General features: G+C 46.5%; 1 protein-coding gene and 1 long non-coding RNA gene across 2 annotated transcripts in view; both read right to left on the reverse strand.

Annotated features, from left to right (window-relative positions):
* Nucleotides 1-5,254: 5,254 nt before the first annotated feature.
* The window catches only part of LOC115186368 (aryl hydrocarbon receptor), a 35,519-nt gene continuing 19,905 nt past the window's right edge, over nucleotides 5,255-20,868 (reverse strand). Inside the window, exons 6-12 of the mRNA XM_029746031.1 lie at nucleotides 16,772-16,899; nucleotides 14,378-14,580; nucleotides 11,997-12,106; nucleotides 8,479-8,620; nucleotides 7,670-8,227; nucleotides 6,488-7,544; nucleotides 5,255-5,965 (exon numbers count right to left, since the gene is read on the reverse strand). Coding sequence (XP_029601891.1) covers nucleotides 5,792-5,965; nucleotides 6,488-7,544; nucleotides 7,670-8,227; nucleotides 8,479-8,620; nucleotides 11,997-12,106; nucleotides 14,378-14,580; nucleotides 16,772-16,899 — 2,372 coding nt within the window. The 3' untranslated portion in view covers nucleotides 5,255-5,791. The remainder of the gene's footprint in view (nucleotides 5,966-6,487; nucleotides 7,545-7,669; nucleotides 8,228-8,478; nucleotides 8,621-11,996; nucleotides 12,107-14,377; nucleotides 14,581-16,771; nucleotides 16,900-20,868) is intronic.
* LOC115186422 (uncharacterized) lies at nucleotides 18,157-18,767 on the reverse strand. The gene is made up of 2 exons (XR_003875753.1): nucleotides 18,485-18,767; nucleotides 18,157-18,442 (listed from the first exon to the last, which is right to left on the reverse strand). It is a non-coding gene; the product is annotated as an uncharacterized LOC115186422 (long non-coding RNA).

A 20,868-nucleotide genomic window follows, 5' to 3' on the forward strand; every position in this document is an offset into this window, starting at 1 on the left:
CAGAGTCTGATACTGACTACATGTCATGTTTCTGGCCTCATCCCAGAGTCTGATACTGACTACATGTCATGTTGCTGGCCTCATCCCAGAGTCTGATACTGACTACATGTCATGTTGCTGGCCTCATCCCAGAGTCTGATACTGACTACATGCCATGTTGCTGGCCTCATCCCAGAGTCTGATACTGACTACATGTCATGTTGCTGGCCTCATCCCAGAGTCTGATACTGACTACATGTCATGTTGCTGGCCTCATCCCAGAGTCTGATACTGACTACATGTCACGTTTCTGGCCTCATCCCAGAGTCTGATACTGACTACATGTCACGTTTCTGGCCTCATCCCAGAGTCTGATACTAACTACATGTCATGTTGCTGGCCTCATCCCAGAGTCTGATACTAACTACATGTCATGTTGCTGGCCTCATCCCAGAGTCTGATACTGACTACATGTCATGTTGCTGGCCTCATCCCAGAGTCTGATACTGACTACATGTCATGTTGCTGGCCTCATCCCAGAGTCTGATACTGACTACATGTCATGTTGCTTGCCTCATCCCAGAGTCTGATACTGACTACATGTCATGTTGCTGGCCTCATCCCAGAGTCTGATACTGACTACATGTCATGTTGCTGGCCTCATCCCAGAGTCTGATACTGACTACATGTCATGTTGCTGGCCTCATCCCAGAGTCTGATACTGACTACATGTCATGTTGCTGGCCTCATCCCAGAGTCTGATACTAACTACATGTCATGTTGCTGGCCTCATCCCAGAGTCTGATACTGACTACATGTCATGTTGCTGGCCTCATCCCAGAGTCTGATACTGACTACATGTCATGTTGCTGGCCTCATCCCAGAGTCTGATACTGACTACATGTCATGTTGCTGGCCTCATCCCAGAGTCTGATACTGACTACATGTCATGTTGCTGGTCTCATCCCAGAGTCTGATACTGACTACATGTCATGTTGCTGGCCTCATCCCAGAGTCTGATACTGACTACATGTCATGTTGCTGGCCTCATCCCAGAGTCTGATACTGACTACATGTCATGTTTCTGGCCTCATCCCAGAGTCTGATACTGACTACATGTCATGTTGCTGGCCTCATCCCAGAGTCTGATACTGACTACATGTCATGTTGCTGGCCTCATCCCAGAGTCTGATACTGACTACATGTCATGTTGCTGGCCTCATCCCAGAGTCTGATACTGACTACATGTCATGTTGCTGGCCTCATCCCAGAGTCTGATACTGACTACATGTCATGTTGCTGGCCTCATCCCAGAGTCTGATACTGACTACATGTCATGTTGCTGGCCTCATCCCAGAGTCTGATACTGACTACATGTCATGTTGCTGGCCTCATCCCAGAGTCTGATACTGACTACATGTCATGTTGCTGGCCTCATCCCAGAGTCTGATACTGACTACATGTCATGTTGCTGGCCTCATCCCAGAGTCTGATACTGACTACATGTCATGTTTCTGGCCTCATCCCAGAGTCTGATACTAACTACATGTCATGTTGCTGGCCTCATCCCAGAGTCTGATACTGACTACATGTCATGTTTCTGGCCTCATCCCAGAGTCTGATACTGACTACATGTCATGTTTCTGGCCTCATCCCTCACAGTCTAATACTGACTACATGTCATGTTTCTGGCCTCATCCCTCACAGTCTGATACTGACTACATGTCATGTTTCTGGCCTCATCCCTCACAGTCTAATACTGACTACATGTCATGTTTCTGGCCTCATCCCTCACAGTCTGATACTGACTACATGTCATGTTTCTGGCCTCATCCCTCACAGTCTAATACTGACTACATGTCATGTTTCTGGCCTCATCCCTCACAGTCTAATACCCAATGGCACCCAATTCCCTTTATTGTGTACTACTTTTGACCAGAGCCATAGAGAATACATGTATAAAGCTTAGGATGAGTGGGCTTGAAGGAGGATGCCTGCGAGGAGAGGACTCAACATGCTCTGCAGTCCATGGGTACTGCTCTGTCAAAGCTACAGTGCAAAGGAAGAAACGCCTTGGCTTGCAGTCTAATCAAGGTTCATTAATTGAGGATTTGAAGCAAGCTAGATGTGTGAGAGTCACTCTAGGACAGTGGAAGTTGAATCGAAAATTTTTATTATTGAATGGTGCATTTCATTCTTCTTCAGGGTGTTATAAAGCTGTATCAGCTGTACTGTGTATCTGTCTGTCCAGTGTTGGGGTTTTACTTAGGGGCACTCTAAAAAGGTTTGGAACTTTCAAGAATCTTATCACATCTAGTGGCCATTTTGGGTACTTCAGATTATTACAGGTGTCTAATCATCTCTGGCCCACTGTGTGGCCTTATCACATGTAAAATATATGAAATAATTAAATAAGATGACAACACTAAAACATTTTCCTAAATATCAACCAAACTTAGCAAATACCATCAGTGTTAAATATGAGGGTTTCAGCATAAAATATCCTTTATATATTTTGCTACTATGTCAATATGTATTTGTTATCAATGTTTTGCCATCAAACTGGTGGCAGCTGTGATAAAAGTCAATAGTTGAAAGAGTTGCAGAGTTAAATGATAATAATGTCATTGTTGATTAGATGCTTTTTTTCCTTAGGCTATTTTCTCTAAATACGCTTGAGGCGTCACTACAGATCTGGGCTCGATCCCCATCTGTGTCGCAGACGGCCATGACCGGGAGACCCATGAGGCAACGCACAATTGGCCAAGCGTTGTATGGGTTAGGGAAGTTTTTTTTTTTTTTTGTCCGGGATGTCCTTGTCACATCGCGCTCTAGCGACTCCTGTGGCAGGCCGGGCGCATGCACGCCGACACGGTCACCAGATTTTCCTCCAGAAACATTGGTGTGGCTGGACCCCGGGTTAAGCGAGCAGTGAGTCAAGAAGCAGTGTGGCTTGGCAGGGTCGCGTTTCGGAGGGCTCTCGACCATCGCCTCTCCCGAGTCCGTACGGGAGTTGCAGCGATGTGACAAGACTGTAACTACCAATTGGATATCACAAAAATTGTGGAGAAAAAGGGATCCAAAGTACAAAAAAAAGAAAAAAAGTATAAATGACTGAACTTAGCATAGACTGCAATAAATTCTGTTAATTACCAAAATTATAGAAGATTCCAGTAACTTTGGTAAATTTCCAGTAGCTTTACAAGCCTACCTGTGACATCGTTTAACCAACTTATTTGTGACAGAAAACCTACCCTGTACAGCAGTATAAATAAAACCCTTCAACTGTATTTGGTCAAGGGCTAGTGTAAATAAAACCCTTCAACTGTACTTGATCAACATTTATCATCGTGTGAAAGAACAGAATAACAGTAAACTTTCTCTTCCTGCACTGTCATGATTTATTTATTATTATTTCATGTTAACTAAAACTGCTCATTACATAAATTGTACACAATTTCATACAAAATACAAACAAATGCAAAACTGAACATTTTCATTGATTGAATTTGAACATATTCAAAGTCTGATTTGTCTTTTGACAAAATAAATTAAATAAACCCTGACTTTCACTGAATTACGTCAATGAAGTGACAGACCTCCAAACAACAAGGGGTCTACTGTTCCACTGCACTATTCTGCATAGCAACATGAACATGATTGGCTCAGTTAAACAAGGTACATTTTTTAAAGTGCTACATACAACAGTCTTCTAATTTCACTAAGAGTGCAATAGGTTATTTTGCCATAAATAAGTGCATAGATTTTCTTCAAGTTAGATGTGTTTGATCTACATATTGATCTGCCACTTGAACTCAATGGCAATGACCCAGATGGCACCCTATTCACAATATAGTTCACTACTTTTGACAAGAGCCCTATGGGCCCTGGTGCACTACATAGGGCATAGAGTGCTATTTGAGATGTAGAAAATGTAATTGGGTCTTGGACTACTAACTCATCTATAAATTATGATTACTTTGCCTGTCTTGCAATGCAAGCGAGTTGGCTGAAGAACAGATAGACAGGATCCATAAAGCTGGTTGAAGTCCACTAAAGTGAGCAAATTACTCATAAAATTACTTAATGATTTAGTAGGATTGTCAATGTATTGTGTACAAAAATATCAAGCACAGTGTAGACAGATACTCCATCTCATCGATAGCTCAAATAGCTTATGGTCATTCAACTGCACCTTTAAATGCAAGTGATTATTTCTAAGCAAACAATGGCTTATATATATATATATATATATATATATATTCACAATAAATTCTGTCAAAGTAATTGCTATAGTACGGGGACTTTAAAAGCCAGAATGCTATAGTACAGGGACTTTAAAAGCAAGGCTCCGTATTCATAAAGTGTCTCAGAGTAGGAGTGCTAATCTAGGATCAGATCCACCCCCCTTCTCCATATAATCATATTCTTTATGATCTAAAAGAAAACACTGATCCTAGTTCAGCAGTCCTACTCAGAGATACTTTATGAATACGGGCCCAGAGGATTGGTAACATTTGAGTTCTGCATCATCTCATCTTACTCACTGACCAATGAAAGAACTGGTTGTTCAGTATTACATCAGGTTCATGACATGGCATGCTGACACACATACCAGTAAACCATGACTGTTTTTCTGGATGAACAAAATGGCTGAGAAGAATTTCTTTTTAAAGCAAGTCCACATTCAAACAGGTCATTAATCCATTACATTTCTATGCACTACCTGGCCTGATGACTCTGGACTGTCCCCAGTCCACCTGGTCTTAATGCTGCTCCACTTCCATCTGTTCTGCATGCGGTTATTGATACCTGACCTGTTCACCGTACGTGCTACCTGTCCCAGACCTGCTGTTTTCAACTCTCTAGAGACAGCAGGAGCGGTAGAGATACTCTGAATGATCAGCTATGAAAAGCCAACTGACATTTACTCCTGAGGTGCTGACCTGTTGCACCCTCAACAACCACGGTGATTATTATTATTTGACCCTGCTGGTCATCTATGAACATCTTGGCCATGTTCTGTTATAATCTCTACCCGGCACAGCCTAAAGAGGACTGGCCACCTCTCAGAGCCTGGTTCCTCTCTGGGTTTCTTCCTATGTTCCTGCCTTTTTAGGGAGTATTTCCTAGCCACTGTGCTTCTACACCTGCATTGCTTGCTGTTTGGGGTTTTAGGCTGGGTTTCTGTACAGCACTATGACATCAGCTGATGTAAGAAGTGCTTTATAAATAAATTTGATTGATCATCCACTTCCTCTGGTCTCCCTCCGTCTGTCTGTCACAATCTCTGTCTCTGACTGTCCCTCTGCCTGCTGTCTGACGTTCAGACAGTCTCTCTGGATGTGAATCTCACTTTTACATTTTAGTAATTTAGCAAATGCTCTGATCCAGAGTGACTTATAGTAGTGAGTGCATACATTTTCATACTGGTCCCCCGTGGGAATCGAACCCACAACCCTGGCGTTGCAAGTGCCAAGCTCTAACAAAATGATCCACACGGGAACTCTCCAGTCCAAGTCCTCCATACTCCCAGACATGCCCTGGTTCCTGTTTTAGACTGCAGCCCAAATTGTACCCTATCCCCTATATAGCGCACTACTTTTGACAAGGGCCCATTTTGGAAACAGTCTTAGTGGTCTCAGGGGAGCCATGTGCAGCTGGGTGCCAGACAGGAGGAGCCTTATCCCTCTAGCCTCTGTTGTGTGGTGCTGTCGTCAGTCAGGGCTCTGCTCCCTCCGGGGGACCGGGGGCAGCTGGCTGGCCTTGGAACGTCTGGCTCTGGAGCCTCCAGGGAGGAGGGCCTTCAGTCTCACATGAATCCACTCAGAGGGAGGTCAGGGTAGGGCCTGCTCTCAGCAGAGGGAGGAGGCTGGTGCTTTGGCTGCCCTGCTGCTGCATGTCCATGGTCTGCCCCCCTGGAGGACCCAGGGTTGGGTACAGGGCCAGGGGCTGGACCAGCCTCCTTCAGGCTCCCGTTCTGGAACTGGAACAGAGGAAATGGCCGACTTAGCTAAGCCTCCCTTTTCTGGTCTAAATTGCCTTGATGTGTAAATACCCACTGGCTTTCAATGGTCAAATGATAATGACTTTCTGTTTCTAAAGTCTCGTTCCCTTGGTAAATCTGATGCGCGAGTAAGTATGTGCCAATGGTATTCAACGTTCACATGATGAGCATATAGCTAGAGGAAGTAAAGCACATAGGTCTAACATTTTCCATAATTAGTTCAGGGCCCTAGCCCCCGTGCTTCTACATCTGCATTGCTTGCTGTCTGTGGTTTCTGGCTGGGTTTCTGTATAAGCAGTTTGTGACATCTCCTGATGTAAAAAATGATTTTATAAATACATTTGATCTTGTTCCATGGGGCACAATATTTTATTTATTAGCGTTTTTATTTATTAGCGTTTTTAATTAGACCAGTTCAGGTAGGCCCCTTTTTACGCTTCACAATATTTTACCCGTTTGATACCTAATGAACACTACCCAGGTTAGTGTCACCTTTCTTACCTGTGTGGTGAATGGCCACTCTGCTCTGTTGACCTGGCTGAGCCCCATAGCCAGGGGATAGGCATGCTGAGCCCAGCCCTGGCTGGTGGCCTGAGACTGAGCCAGGCCGTCAGGGCGGTGCCTCTGCTGCTGGAACACACCTAGGGCCTCCACCACACTCCACTGGGACGCTCCCCTACCATCCTCTGTCGGCCGGGGACCACTGGACTCCAGGCTGCCCAGCAACTCATCCAAATTCTGGGGCGTGAGCTCTCCGTCCACCCCCTGGCTCTGGAGACCCGTGGTGGGTACATAGGAGGAGAGCACTGAGGAGCGGCTGACAGACAAAGTGTTCAGCTGGTTCCTGTAGGGGAGGGCCAGGGAAGCTTCCCCCAGGCAGAGGTTCCCATGCTGGGGGTGGCCATGGTGATCCTGGAGCCCCCCTGGCTGCTCCACGTTGAACAATGGAGGAATCCGCTGCTGCTGCTTGGCGATGTCTTTCTGTCTTTGTGTTATTGAACCCGTCCCAGTCACCTGCATGTGCTTCAGTCTGTTACACAGCTGCTGCTGCTGTTGGGTTGGCAATACCTGTCCATTTAGATGGCTCTGTTGCTGCTGCTGTGTTGCCTGCAATGCTGTCTGTGGGTGGGGCTGTGTGTGTAAACAATGCTGCGGTATTGGCTGCTGTGGGTAGTGGGGTGGAGACTGATAGTGGTGAACTGATAGGGGATGGACTACAGGCAGCTGTATCTGTGACTGCCACTGAGGCACTGTAGTAGAATGTGGTTGTGAGGTTAGTGGTTGTTCCATAGATGGTTGGTGTAATAGCGTGGTAGGATAGCTATAGTCCTGATCCCCTAACTTAGCCCCCCTGCAAGAGAACACAGTCTGACCCCAGTCCGACCTCTTCCTCAGAGACTCCTGTACGTAGGAGAGAATCTCGTCTGTCAGGTCAGGAAGGAGGCCGTCTCGGCCAGCGTCCAGATCCACATCGAGGAACATCTCATCCTGCTGGAACAGCTCCAGGTCCTCCCTACTGATGCCCAGGTTCATCATGAAGCTCCACAAATCCCCGTCTCTGTCAATCAAATCAATATCTTTATAGTCACAATTGGGAAATGTGTAGTGCAGTCAAGGTTAGATTATTAAAAACAGTAGCAACCACACATATACACATAAGATAAATAGTAAGTGATCAGTTACATGTCCTCCGATGAGAAGCCGTGGATCCCCCCGCCATCCCCCACCCCCAAGGGCTCCTGCTTGAAGAGGACTCTCTCCGACAGAGAGAGGATGCTGCCCTCCTGCCAGCTGCTGGAGAAGATGCCCCCACACTCCTCCTGTGGAAGCCCTGCCACCTCCTCCTGTGGAACCCCTGCCACCTCCTCCTGTGGAACCCCTGCCACCTCCTCCTGGAGTTGGAGAGGGAGTTGGAGCTGGTTCTGAGTGTGAGGGGAGCAGCACACGTAGATGGACTTGTCCTGTTTCAGCAGGAGTTGGAGCGGGTTTTGAGTCTGAGGGGAGCAGCAGTAGACAGACTTGTCCTGTTTCAACAGAGAGCCCAGCAGTGAGTCAGGGTCCAGGGTTTCATCCTGGTTCTTGGTGGTATTTCCTGCAGAGCCGATGGTGTCGCCTGCTAAGGAGTCCCCTGTTACCAGAGTCTTGGGAAAGCTGGTGTTGTAGAGAAGAGCCTCCCCAGTGGTGTAACTGAAAGGCAGCTGGAGGCTCCGCTTCCTTAGGTTGTCCTCTCCCTCTTCATCACTAAAAAACAATGACATTTTTGTCATTTAGCAGACGCTCTTATCCAGAGTGACTTACAGGAGCAATTAGGGTTAAGTGCTTTGCTCAATGGCACATCGACAGTTTTTTCACCTAGTCAGCTCAAGGATTCCAACCAGCAAACTTTTGGCCCACTGCTCTTAACCATTAGGCTACTTGCCACCCCAATGGAATGACATTAAACAATGAGGTTGTGTGTGTGTGTGTGTGTGTGCGCGCGTGTCGAGACGTACGTGAGGACTCTTTGGGATGCGATGATACACTCAGGCCGTCCGTTCTTATAGACCAGTCTGGCGTTAGCCTGCACCCATAGCCAGCCTGTCAGCTTGGTCAGCAGCCTGAATACTGTCATCCCACTCTCTCCGGTCTTTATCACTGGGCATGGAAACACACAGACACACATTATTAACCAAGTTACACAGCAGAAATGTGTATAGGACATTCATGCAGTTTTACTAATAAACTAAAAACATCACCCAAAAGTCACTAGGGATGTGGCATAAGGCTAAAATGTTTTGGGACATTTAAACAGAATTTTGCTCCTTGCGGTTTCTGTAAAAAAAGATACAGAAAATTCATAACGTTTCATGTGAATTCACCATGCAACTGTGCTGCTGCCAGCAACGGTTTGGGTCTCACGGTGCATCCCTTTCAGATGGTGAAGCATTGCACCTGTACTACAATTCCTGTACCTCAATTCCACTTCGCAAAGTTGCCATTTCCTTCTCATTTAACGGGACTTCGCTGCTGCCGCTTGAATTTCTCAGCCATTTTTCAAAAGTTAACGACAATGACGTAATGGTGGAGAGTCGACTCCAAAATAATAGATTCCTCGACTCCTTACACGACGACTCCAGGTGTCGACTCCCGTTTCTGAGTGTTAAGATTGCGCTAAGAATCGACCCCTAAAATTCAGTATTGTTGGAACGGAGGAGAATTATTAGTTGCCAAACTTCTGAGAACACAAACACTAGCATCATTCATAGAGAGCTAGCGAGGGCCAGGGAGACAGGAGGCGCACATTATAGGCAGGTCGGCCACCAGGCAAACAGTCAGAACCACGCACTAGGCCTATCTATCGGTAATCAAACAGTCAGAACCAAGCACTAGGCCTATCTATCGGTAATCAAACAGTCAGAACCAAGCACTAGGCCTATCTATCGGTAATCAAACAGTCAGAACCACGCACTAGGCCCATCTATCGGTAATCAAACAGTCAGAACCCCGCACTAGGCCCATCTATCGGTAATCAAACAGTCAGAACCCCGCACTAGGCCTATCTATCGGTAATCAAACAGTCAGAACCCCGCACTAGGCCTATCTATCGGTAATCAAACAGTCAGAACCCCGCACTAGGCCTATCTATCGGTAATCAAACAGTCAGAACCCCGCACTAGGCCTATCTATCGGTAATCAAACAGTCAGAACCACGCACTAGGCCTATCTATCGGTAATCAAACAGTCAGAACCACGCACTTGGCCTATCTATCGGTAATCAAACAGTCAGAACCCCGCACTAGGCCTATCTATCGGTAATCAAACAGTCAGAACCCCGCACTAGGCCTATCTATCGGTAATCAAACAGTCAGAACCACGCACTAGGCCTATCTATCGGTAATCAAACAGTCAGAACCACGCACTAGGCCTATCTGTCGGTAATTAAACAGTCAGAACCACGCACCAGGCCTATCTGTCGGTAATCAAACAGTCAGAACCACGCACCAGGCCTATCTGTCGGTAATCAAACAGTCAGAACCACGCACTAGGCCTATCTGTCGGTAATCAAACAGTCAGAACCACGCACTAGGCCTATCTATCGGTAATCAAACAGTCAGAACCACGCACTAGGCCTATCTATCGGTAATCAAACAGTCAGAACCACGCACTAGGCCTATCTATCGGTAATCAAACAGTCAGAACCAAGCACTAGGCCTATCTATCGGTAATCAAACAGTCAGAACCACGCACTAGGCCTATCTATCGGTAATCAAACAGTCAGAACCACGCACTAGGCCTATCTATCTGTAATCAAAAGCTGTATCTCGTAATGGAATGCTGTATCTTGCCATTTCTTGGCTTGCAATGTTTCGTAACTTCAGCAAAGCAGGGCTGGGCGCTATACCGTATTTGACGATATACCGGTATTGATGCAGGGACCGGTTTGGGTTTTTACTTTAGCTTCTATAACGGTATTTGAATGTTTGGTTTGTTAAATGTGATACGCCTTGTGTAACGTCTATTTTTATAGTTTACTTCACTACTTGAGTCATCTTTATCCACTCTCTCCATGCCGCTGTTCAGACAGACCTAGGCCTGCACCCTGTCACTCAAGGAGAGCATTTGCTGTTCCTCAACCAGGCTGCATGGGCAATGCAGCACATGCAACAATGTTGATGACAACGATGCTGTTTTCACTTTGCTTCTTACTATAAACACAATAGCGTTCTACAATTACACTTATTGGTTTGTGTTTCTTACATCTGCAAACAGCTAGTTTTGTCTTTTCTTAGCAATTTGGCCTTAAATCCTGTTAGTTAATGCTAATCGTTAGCTAGCTAATAAATGTACTGAGTCAGAGCAAACGTAATTAGCTATACAGCCTGATAATACCAGTGATGGTGTAGACCTAAATCAGCATGTTGTCTAAATCAGAGGAATACGCGAAGCAAGAATATGTTAGCTACGTGAAGTAGCTAAGAGAGAACAGTCAATGTAGCCAAAGATTATAGGGTCCCCTAGGAAACACTTAACAGTTTCTACCCCGTCACAATAACTCTTACCTGGCATTTTCATTCGTTGTCATGTCAAACAACACTGAATTCAAATTGACCACTATTATATTCTAACTATAGAATTAGAATAATCCTATTTCCATGATTCCAACAGTTCACTCATTTGTTTTGGTTGAAGTTGAATTGAACAGTATAAACCAATCAGAATGGAGAAAGAGCCATTGAAATCACTTAGAATGTATGTGTTGCCACCCTAGGGTCACACTACTGAAAGAAAACTGAACTTTTATTATTCAAAAACATAAATTATCGTCATACCGTACAATTGAAAAAAAATACCCTGATATGATATTTTGCCCATATCACCCAGCCTTACCTATCACCAATGAATAGGCTAGGATATCCTACACACAACAGACCGAAGACTGAACGCACACTTGCGTCATTAATAAAGAGCAGGCGAGCCAGCGTGAGGGGGAGAGGAGGGGGCAGGCAAAAATGATGTCTTGTCTTGCATGTTTCGCAAATTCACCAAAGTAGCCTAAAGTTTTATTCAAAATTACACAACTTTCCCCAGGCATTTATAGCCTACCGTCTAGTTAGGCTATAACACGGAAAATAACATTTTAACTGCACTGTGATTTTAGCAAAAAAAACAAGGATATTTCATAACGTTAAGGATCCCAATTTTGTATAAAAGTTTGAATGTTTAAACGTTCACACCTCTGCTTGTCACTAAAATTCACTAAATCAAATTGCCTTCAGGGATTAAAAAAGTGCAGTCTTGTTTTATCATCTTATCTTAAAACACCATTCATTTTTTAGAAGTTGTAGGAATGAATCTGTTCAGAAAGTCCTCAGGACACTGGCTGTAGAATGAACTACTCAACATGTAGAATGTGCAACTCAACATGCAGTACACTATGCAGTGTGCGCCACACTTTTTTTTATCTCGGTCTGTCAGTCTCCATGAACTACACTACATGACAGGACTGTGTGCAGCAGGAGAGCAGTCTTACTCCTCATGTGGTTCTCAGCACAGTGCAGCATGTCAGCAGCATGGATGAACTGGTATCCTGAGCCACAGTTGCACAGCTCAGCCTCAGTGTAACCCAGCACCATCTTCCCTCTGTACAGGAGGACAGGACAAACACAGAATGCACAATGAAAACATGTCTCTTCCCTACTTCTCAATAGATCACACTTGTGATCTAACCGCATAATTAATCAATAAGGCACGAGGGGGTGTGGTATAAGGCCAATATACCACGTCTAAGGGCTGTTCTTAGGCACGACGCAAAGCGCAGTGCCTGGATACAGCCCTCAGCCGTGGTATATTGGCAATATACCCCCAATGTGCCTTATTGCTATTATAAAGTGGTTACCAATGTAATTAGAGCATTAAAAATATATACTGCTCCAAAAAATAAAGGGAACACTTAAACAACACATCCTAGATCTGAATGAAAGAAATAATCTTATTAAATACTTTTTTCTTTACATAGTTGAATGTGCTGACAAAAGAATCACACAAAAATTATCAATGGAAATCCAATTTATCAACCCATGGAGGTCTGGATTTGGAGTCACACTCAAAATTAAAGTGGAAAACCACACTACAGGCTGATCCAACTTTGATGTAATGTCCTTAAAACAAGTCAAAATGAGGCTCAGTAGTGTGTGTGGCCTCCACGTGCCTGTATGACCTCCCTACAACGCCTGGGCGTGCTCCTGATGAGGTGGCGGATGGTCTCCTGAGGGATCTCCTCCCAGACCTGGACTAAAGCATCCACCAACTCCTGGACAGTCTGTGGTGCAACGTGGCGTTGGTGGATGGAGCGAGACATGTCCCAAATGTGCTCAATTGGATTCAGGTCTGGGGAACGGGCAGGCCAGTCCATAGTATCAATGCCTTCCTCTTGCAGGAATTGCTGACACACTCCAGCCACATGAGGTCTAGCATTGTCTTGCATTAGGAGGAACCCAGGGCCAACCGCACCAGCATATGGTCTCACAAGGGGTCTGAGGATCTCATCTCGGTACCTAATGGCAGTCAGGCTACCTCTGCCGAGCACATGGAGGGCTGTGCGGCCCCCCAAAGAAATGCCACCCCACACCATGACTGACCCACCGCCAAACCGGTCATGCTGGAGGATGTTACAGGCAGCAGAACATTCTCCACGGCGTCTCCAGACTCTGTCACGTCTGTCACGTGCTCAGTGTGAACCTGCTTTCATCTGTGAAGAGCACAGGGCGCCAGTGGCGAATTTGCCAATCTTGGTGTTCTCTGGCAAATGCCAAACGTCCTGCACGGTGTTGGGCTGTAAGCACAACCCCCACCTGTGGACGTCGAGCCCTCATACCACCCGCATGGAGTCTGTTTCTGACCGTTTGAGCAGACACATGCACATTTGTGGCCTGCTGGAGGTCATTTTGCAGGGCTCTGGCAGTGCTCCTCCTGCTCCTCCTTGCACAAAGGCGGAGGTAGCGGTCCTGCTGCTGGGTTGTTGCCCTCCTACGGCCTCCTCCACGTCTCCTGATGTACTGGCCTGTCTCCTGGTAGCGCCTCCATGCTCTGGACACTATGCTGACAGACACAGCAAACCTTCTTGCCACAGCTCGCATTGATGTGCCATCCTGGATGAGCTGCACTACCTGAGCCACTTGTGTGGGTTGTAGACTCCGTCTCATGCTACCACTAGAGTGAAAGCACCGCCAGCATTCAAAAGTGACCAAAACATCAGCCAGGAAGCATAGGAACTGAGAAGTGGTCTGTGGTCCCCACCTGCAGAACCACTCCTTTATTGGGGGTGTCTTGCTAATTGCCTATAATTTCCCCCTGTTGTCTATTCCATTTGCACAACAGCATGTGAAATTTATTGTCAATCAGTGTTGCTTCCTAAGTGGACAGTTTGATTTCACAGAAGTGTGATTGACTTGGAGTTACATTGTGTTGTTTAAGTGTTCCCTTTATTTTTTTGAGCAGTGTATGTTGTCATACCCGTGGTATACGGGCTGTCATATACCACGGCTGTCAGACAATCAGCATTCAGGGCTCGAACAACCCAGTTTATAATCTCAAAAATGATGAGATTGCGCTGACGGTTCCACTTAAAATGTAGAAATTATTTGAATTATTAGGTTTATTTGACAGGGACCACATACAATTAAAACATACATCTCACAAGAAATGTGATGCATTGTACTAGATTTAACTAAATAGCTTGTTCACAACTCCAGTACCCGGGGAGGTGAACAATAAAATTATTTACCATTCAAACGGCAAGCTTTGAATTCAATGTAAAATATTGTAGTGAATTGGTCATGTTCCCTATGTATTGAAGGTGCTTAGCAGCAGTAAGGCTCACTAGACAGACCCACTACTGTTATCGTCACTCACTTGGCGTCGCAGGCAGTGGGGGTGAAGTCCAGCTTGTGCTTGGTCTTGAAGATTAAGTTCTTGGTGCGGATCTCCAGGATGGTGGGGGGCTGCAAGGGCGAGGCCAGGGCGAACAGAGCCAGCTGAGGCGGGAAGGCCTTGCCCTCCTTGGTCCTCTCGCTCTGGCCATGGAGGAACTTTAGACGCCCCTGGATGTTCAGGGCCTGGAGAACGCAGAATAGCCATTAAACATAGTCAGGGCTGTGTCCCAAATTACCCCCTATTCCACAGTGATGGTCGATTCAGACAGGAACATTGGTTAAATAAGATCCCATTAAACTGTTGGAAGAAGCGTCAAGATTATCAATGAGCTGGAGCTCTTTTTATTGAGTACACTTTTTTCTCCATGCAACTGGTAGCACCTTAAAGGAACTTCCTATTCATCATCAACATAGGTGAAAATAGCATCTATGTTCTGTAGTAAAAGATATGGAGGAAGATAAGTGTTTCCAATGACATCATCGGTGCGCATCGTGTGATTTTAACCAATTATGAGGAGGCATTACCTACTAATTGCCTCCTAATTGTCTACGAATTGGTTGATGTCATTGGAAACACATCTTCCTCACTTTTTTTACTACAGAACATAGAAACACGCCATTTTCATATATATTGTTGTTGGGGTGGTGCTGGAGATGATGAATATGAAGTTGAATTTTCTTTTTAATGTTCCTTTAATAAGGTATGTAAGTGAAAGTTCTAAAATGCGTAAATCTAAGTAACAGAAAAGACTGAAATAAGAACTCAATGGGTCTTTCTGATTTAATTATTATTATTTATTTTTATCTGTTTCCCTGCCTGTACAGAATTTGACACAGATTTGATTTGTGCTCAGGTCATCCAACACGGGTGTTGTTTTTCTGCAGAGTTGAAAAGTTCCGAGGGAGAATTGAGGCTAGCCAGAGGACAAAGGCATAGTTCTCCACTTCATTTCCCATATTAGATTTGAGAAATCAGTAAGAGTGACTTGTGACAGAGGATTTATTTTGCTCTGTAACAATCAGCCCACTCAGAAAAACTCAAACACCATCTATATTCTAAGAAAATCTAGAAAATGTAAATGAAATCAAATTAGATTTTCAAATAGACTTCTAGGAAAATGTCCATAAAATCTAACGAGATTGAAAATGTTGTTAGATTTTATGGAAAATCTAGTAACATTTTTTAACTAGCCTAGTTAAAACACCAAATGGTCATTGATCAAATGGGCAAAGACAATTTAATTTACCGTAATTTCCGGACTTAAACAATGACGCGGCTAATATATGGATTTTTCCCGCTTCCAAATTTTTTTCCTAAAAAAAAAAAAATCAAAAAAATAATTCTGTGACGTGCTCAATTTTTTGGGCGGCATGAAGCTTTCATTAGACCAATGAAATTGCCGAACAGGTTAAGGTCAAACAACATTTTTGTTTACTGTTTAGATTAAATCGAGCGCTCTCAAACTTCCCATCGTTCTGATTACGGTAGTCATTTTGTCACCATCATGGCAAAGACACGGAGAAATGCATATGATGCAGCTTTCAAGTTGAAGGCGATTGATCTGGCTGTTGGAAAAGGAAATAGAGCTGCTGCACGGGAGCTTGGTCTTAATGAGTCGATGATAAGACGTTGGAAACAGCAGCGTGAGGAATTGACTCAGTGCAAAAAGACAACTAAAGCTTTCAGAGGGAAGAAAAGCAGATGGCCCGAACTAGAAAATGAGCTTGAAGACTGGGTCAACACAGAGAGAGCAGACGGCCGAGGTGTTGCGGCTTATAGACATGTGCGGCTTATTTATGTTCAAAATTATTTATTTTTTTTAATTCAGTGGGTGCGGCTTATATTCAGGTGCGCTCAATAGTCCGGAAATTACGGTAAGCTACAAAAACACAATTTCCAATTCCAGCTAAATCTAATTATTCAGTGATTATAACTTGACATTCACAAAACTGTATAGAAATGCAAAAACATTACAAAAAGTAGAATATTTTTGTGTTCTCAAAGCTTGACTGCAAACGATATCTGTCGGATAATTTCCTGGTCTGGATAAGCAGTCTTTGGCCCCACCCTTCCCTGAACTCAAAGGGGAATTGGAATAGCCTCACACTGATTCCCCCACTTCAGGGCAACACATATTTAAACCCCTTCCTGACACTCCACTCATCCTCAAAGAAAGTGACTTCAGTGGCTGTCATAATGCAATTACAATCTCAAGAGTATCAGCGAGAGATGAGTTGATTTCCATTGCGCTCTAGTACACTGTTTACAAGTAATCTTTTAAAATAATTATTTTAAATGATTAGGGTTGAAAAATCCTTTCCTAAAAATCCCTAGATTTTCCAGAAATTGCAAAGATTTCCTCCATGAACTTACTAGGAAGCCAGTGGAGTTGTCCAGGAGACATCTTAACCTGCAGACAAAGTTGCGTTCCAGGAAGGTGGAATTCTCTGGTGGGAGTGCCTCTGGCTTGTAGACTGTGACAGCCTGTGGCGAGGCTGAATCTTCAAAGGCCAGAGAGGTGGGGTCATAAAATTACACATAAAGCACACTATAGCTATAATAATGAATTACAGGATGTCTAGAGAAAATAGTCTCTTCATATAGTAGACTAACTCTTAGCAGCGGCCCTCACCCCAAGCTGCAAACATTACGTTAAGTCTAGTCTACACACACTACAAACCAGAATGTTATGCCACATCTCATTAGCCATTTCCTACTGAGGAAAGACAGAATGCTAGGTAATTCTCCCAAACGTAGATTTTATCTTATCCAGGGCTGGGCCTAGGTCAGGCTCACCCCAGCCAGGTGCCACTTCTGGTCCAAGGTGCTAAAACGCCCCTGGCTCACAGGGTACGGGGTCTCTCAGGGTGCAAGGTGAAACACTGCTCCACACTACGATATGGAGAGTGAATACAGTGACAGACTGTCTGGATAATATCAAAGGTAGAGGACTGGTAGGGAGCTGGTGGTTTACTATGATTGGTGTAACAGAGTTACGGTTACACGAGTAGGGCAAAGGACCCGTACAAAAAATATGGTTCTCCCCATGGAAACAACGTTGTTACTCTTATGACCAGAGAACGTGAAATACCCCTCGATTTTAGAAAGACAAGCCGAGTGGATAGGTAGAGGCTGTTTCATGGCTTTATAAAAGTGTGGAAAAAACAGTGTTGACAGTGCTGAATAACATCTTAAACATGAACTCACTCATAAAAACTGCAGCTCTTTACTGTACTTGTTGACAGTCTCTAGTCATGGTTTTGTTTCTCAGAGTAGTTTTGAAATCTCACAGTAGTCGACTATCAACTTCACTGTGGGCTCGTGGAAGCTGTGATCTGAGATATCTGATTGGCCAGCGGTAGGCCTATAGGTGCACTTGATTTGCTATCCGGACCTGCCAGGTAGGTGGAGTTTGTACCTTCAGACACATGAAATGGGAAAAAATAGGAACACTTCAACTACCCGGCGTGCAGGACAGCTGAATCAGGTGCACCTAAAACAAACATTGTAAAAGTAATACAAAAATAGGAACGCAAGGCTTTATTGTTGGGCTTTTTACAGAAATGTTTGGTGATCTACTAGGAAAGCCTTGGAGATGGACCAGTCGACTGCAATAGACTGGTTGGTGACCACTGGACGAGAACATCTAGGTCTACATTCCTGGCTGACACAGCAGAGATACTGTACATTCAAGGAGATTTACTTTTCACAAGTGGTTATTTCCTTCTGTGGCTCTTCACTTCCTAGTAGATACCATGTTTCCCTGTGCTTCACCAGCATACATGGAGCTGCTGGGCTTAATGTCATATTAGAACATTAGGTAGCAGACACCCTAGGACTAATATATATAATGAAGAACCTGCCAAAGCAGGGGGAGCTCAATTAATATAAGATCTGGGGCAAGATAGGTTAGATAGTGTGGATTGGAGAGTGACAGTCTATAGGAAACAGACGTGCTGGTACAAATTGCATGTCGGCTGTCTGTGTGGTGAAAAACTCAGAGGTACCGTCCCATTCCAGCACAGGTGAAAAATACAGCTTTACCTGAGACCAGCTGTCCAGTGTGAGAGTGGGGTTGGAGGTTACCTGAGACCAGCTGTCCAGTGTGAGAGTGGGGTTGGAGGTTACCTGAGACCAGCTGTCCAGTGTCAGGGTTAAGGGTGGGGTTGGAGGTTACCTGAGACCAGCTGTCCAGTGTGAGGGATGAGGGTGGGGTTGGAGGTTACCTGAGACCAGCTGTCCAGTGTGAGGGGTGAGAATGGGGTTGGAGGTTACCTGAGACCAGCTGTCCAGTGTGAGGGGTGAGGGTGGGGTTGGAGGTTACCTGAGACCAGCTGTCCAGTGTGAGGGGTGAGGGTGGGGTTGGAGGTTACCTGAGACCAGCTGTCCAGTGTCAGGGAGGAGGGTGGGGTTGGAGGTCACCTGAGACCAGCTGTCCAGTGTGAGGGGTGAGAGTGGGGTTGGAGGTTACCTGAGACCAGCTGTCCAGTGTCAGGGAGGAGGGTGGGGTTGGAGGTTACCTGAGACCAGCTGTCCAGTGTCAAGGGTGAGGGTGGGGTTGGAGGTTACCTGAGACCAGCTGTCCAGTGTAAGGGGTGAGGGTGGGGTTGGAGGTTACCTGAGACCAGCTGTCCAGTGTCAGGGGTGAGGGTGGGGTTGGAGGTTACCTGAGACCAGCTGTCCAGTGTGAGGGGTGGGGTTGGAGGTTACCTGAGACCTGCTGTCCAGTGTCAGGGGTGAGGGTGGGGTTGGAGGTTACCTGAGACCAGCTGTCCAGTGTCAGGGAGGAGGGTGGGTTTGGAGGTCACCTGAGACCAGCTGTCCAGTGTGAGGGGTGAGAGTGGGGTTGGAGGTTACCTGAGACCAGCTGTCTAGTGTCAGGGAGGAGGGTGGGGTTGGAGGTTACCTGAGAGCAGCTGTCCAGTGTCAGGGGTGAGGGTGGGGTTGGACGTTACCTGAGACCTGCTGTCCAGTGTCAGGGGTGAGGGTGGGGTTGGAGGTTACCTGAGACCAGCTGTCCAGTGTCAGGGGTGAGGGTGGGGTTGGAGGTTACCTGAGACCAGCTGTCCAGTGTCAGGGGTGAGGGTGGGGTTGGAGGTTACCTGAGACCAGCTGTCCAGTGTGAGGGGTGAGGGTGGGGTTGGAGGTTACCTGAGACCTGCTGTCCAGTGTCAGGGGTGAGGGTGGGGTTGGAGGTTACCTGAGACCAGCTGTCCAGTGTGAGGGTGGGGTTGGAGGTTACCTGAGACCAGCTGTCCAGTGTGAGGGTGGGGTTGGAGGTTACCTGAAACCAGCTGTCCAGTGTCAGGGGTGAGGGTGGGGTTGGAGGTTACCTGAGACCAGCTGTCCAGTGTGAGGGTGGGGTTGGAGGTTACCTGAGACCTGCTGTCCAGTGTCAGGGGTGAGGGTGGGGTTGGAGGTTACCTGAGACCAGCTGTCCAGTGTGAGGGTGGGGTTGGAGGTTACCTGAGACCAGCTGTCCAGTGTCAGGGGTGAGAATGGGGTTGGAGGTTACCTGAGTCCAGCTGTCCAGTGTGAGGGGTGAGGGTGGGGTTGGAGGTTACCTGAGACCAGCTGTCCAGTGTGAGGGGTGAGGGTGGGGTTGGAGGTTACCTGAGACCAGCTGTCCAGTGTGAGGGGTGAGGGTGGGGTTGGAGGTTACCTGAGACCAGCTGTCCAGTGTGAGGGTGGGGTTGGAGGTTACCTGAGACCAGCTGTCCAGTGTCAGGGGTGAGGGTGGGGTTGGAGGTTACCTGAGACCAGCTGTCCAGTGTGAGGGGTGAGGGTGGGGTTGGAGGTTACCTGAGACCTGCTGTCCAGTGTCAGGGGTGAGGGTGGGGTTGGAGGTTACCTGAGACCAGCTGTCCAGTGTGAGGGTGGGGTTGGAGGTTACCTGAGACCAGCTGTCCAGTGTGAGGGTGGGGTTGGAGGTTACCTGAAACCAGCTGTCCAGTGTCAGGGGTGAGGGTGGGGTTGGAGGTTACCTGAGACCAGCTGTCCAGTGTGAGGGTGGGGTTGGAGGTTACCTGAGACCTGCTGTCCAGTGTCAGGGGTGAGGGTGGGGTTGGAGGTTACCTGAGACCAGCTGTCCAGTGTGAGGGTGGGGTTGGAGGTTACCTGAGACCAGCTGTCCAGTGTCAGGGGTGAGAATGGGGTTGGAGGTTACCTGAGTCCAGCTGTCCAGTGTGAGGGGTGAGGGTGGGGTTGGAGGTTACCTGAGACCAGCTGTCCAGTGTGAGGGGTGAGGGTGGGGTTGGAGGTTACCTGAGACCAGCTGTCCAGTGTGAGGGGTGAGGGTGGGGTTGGAGGTTACCTGAGACCAGCTGTCCAGTGTGAGGGTGGGGTTGGAGGTTACCTGAGACCAGCTGTCCAGTGTCAGGGAGGAGTGTGGGGTTGGAGGTTACCTGAGGCCAGCTGTCCAGTGTGAGGGGTGAGGGTGGGGTTGGAGGTTACCTGAGACCAGCTGTCCA

Source organism: Salmo trutta, chromosome 3 (assembly GCF_901001165.1).
Source record: "Salmo trutta chromosome 3, fSalTru1.1, whole genome shotgun sequence".
Classification (NCBI taxonomy): Eukaryota; Metazoa; Chordata; class Actinopteri; order Salmoniformes; family Salmonidae; genus Salmo; species Salmo trutta.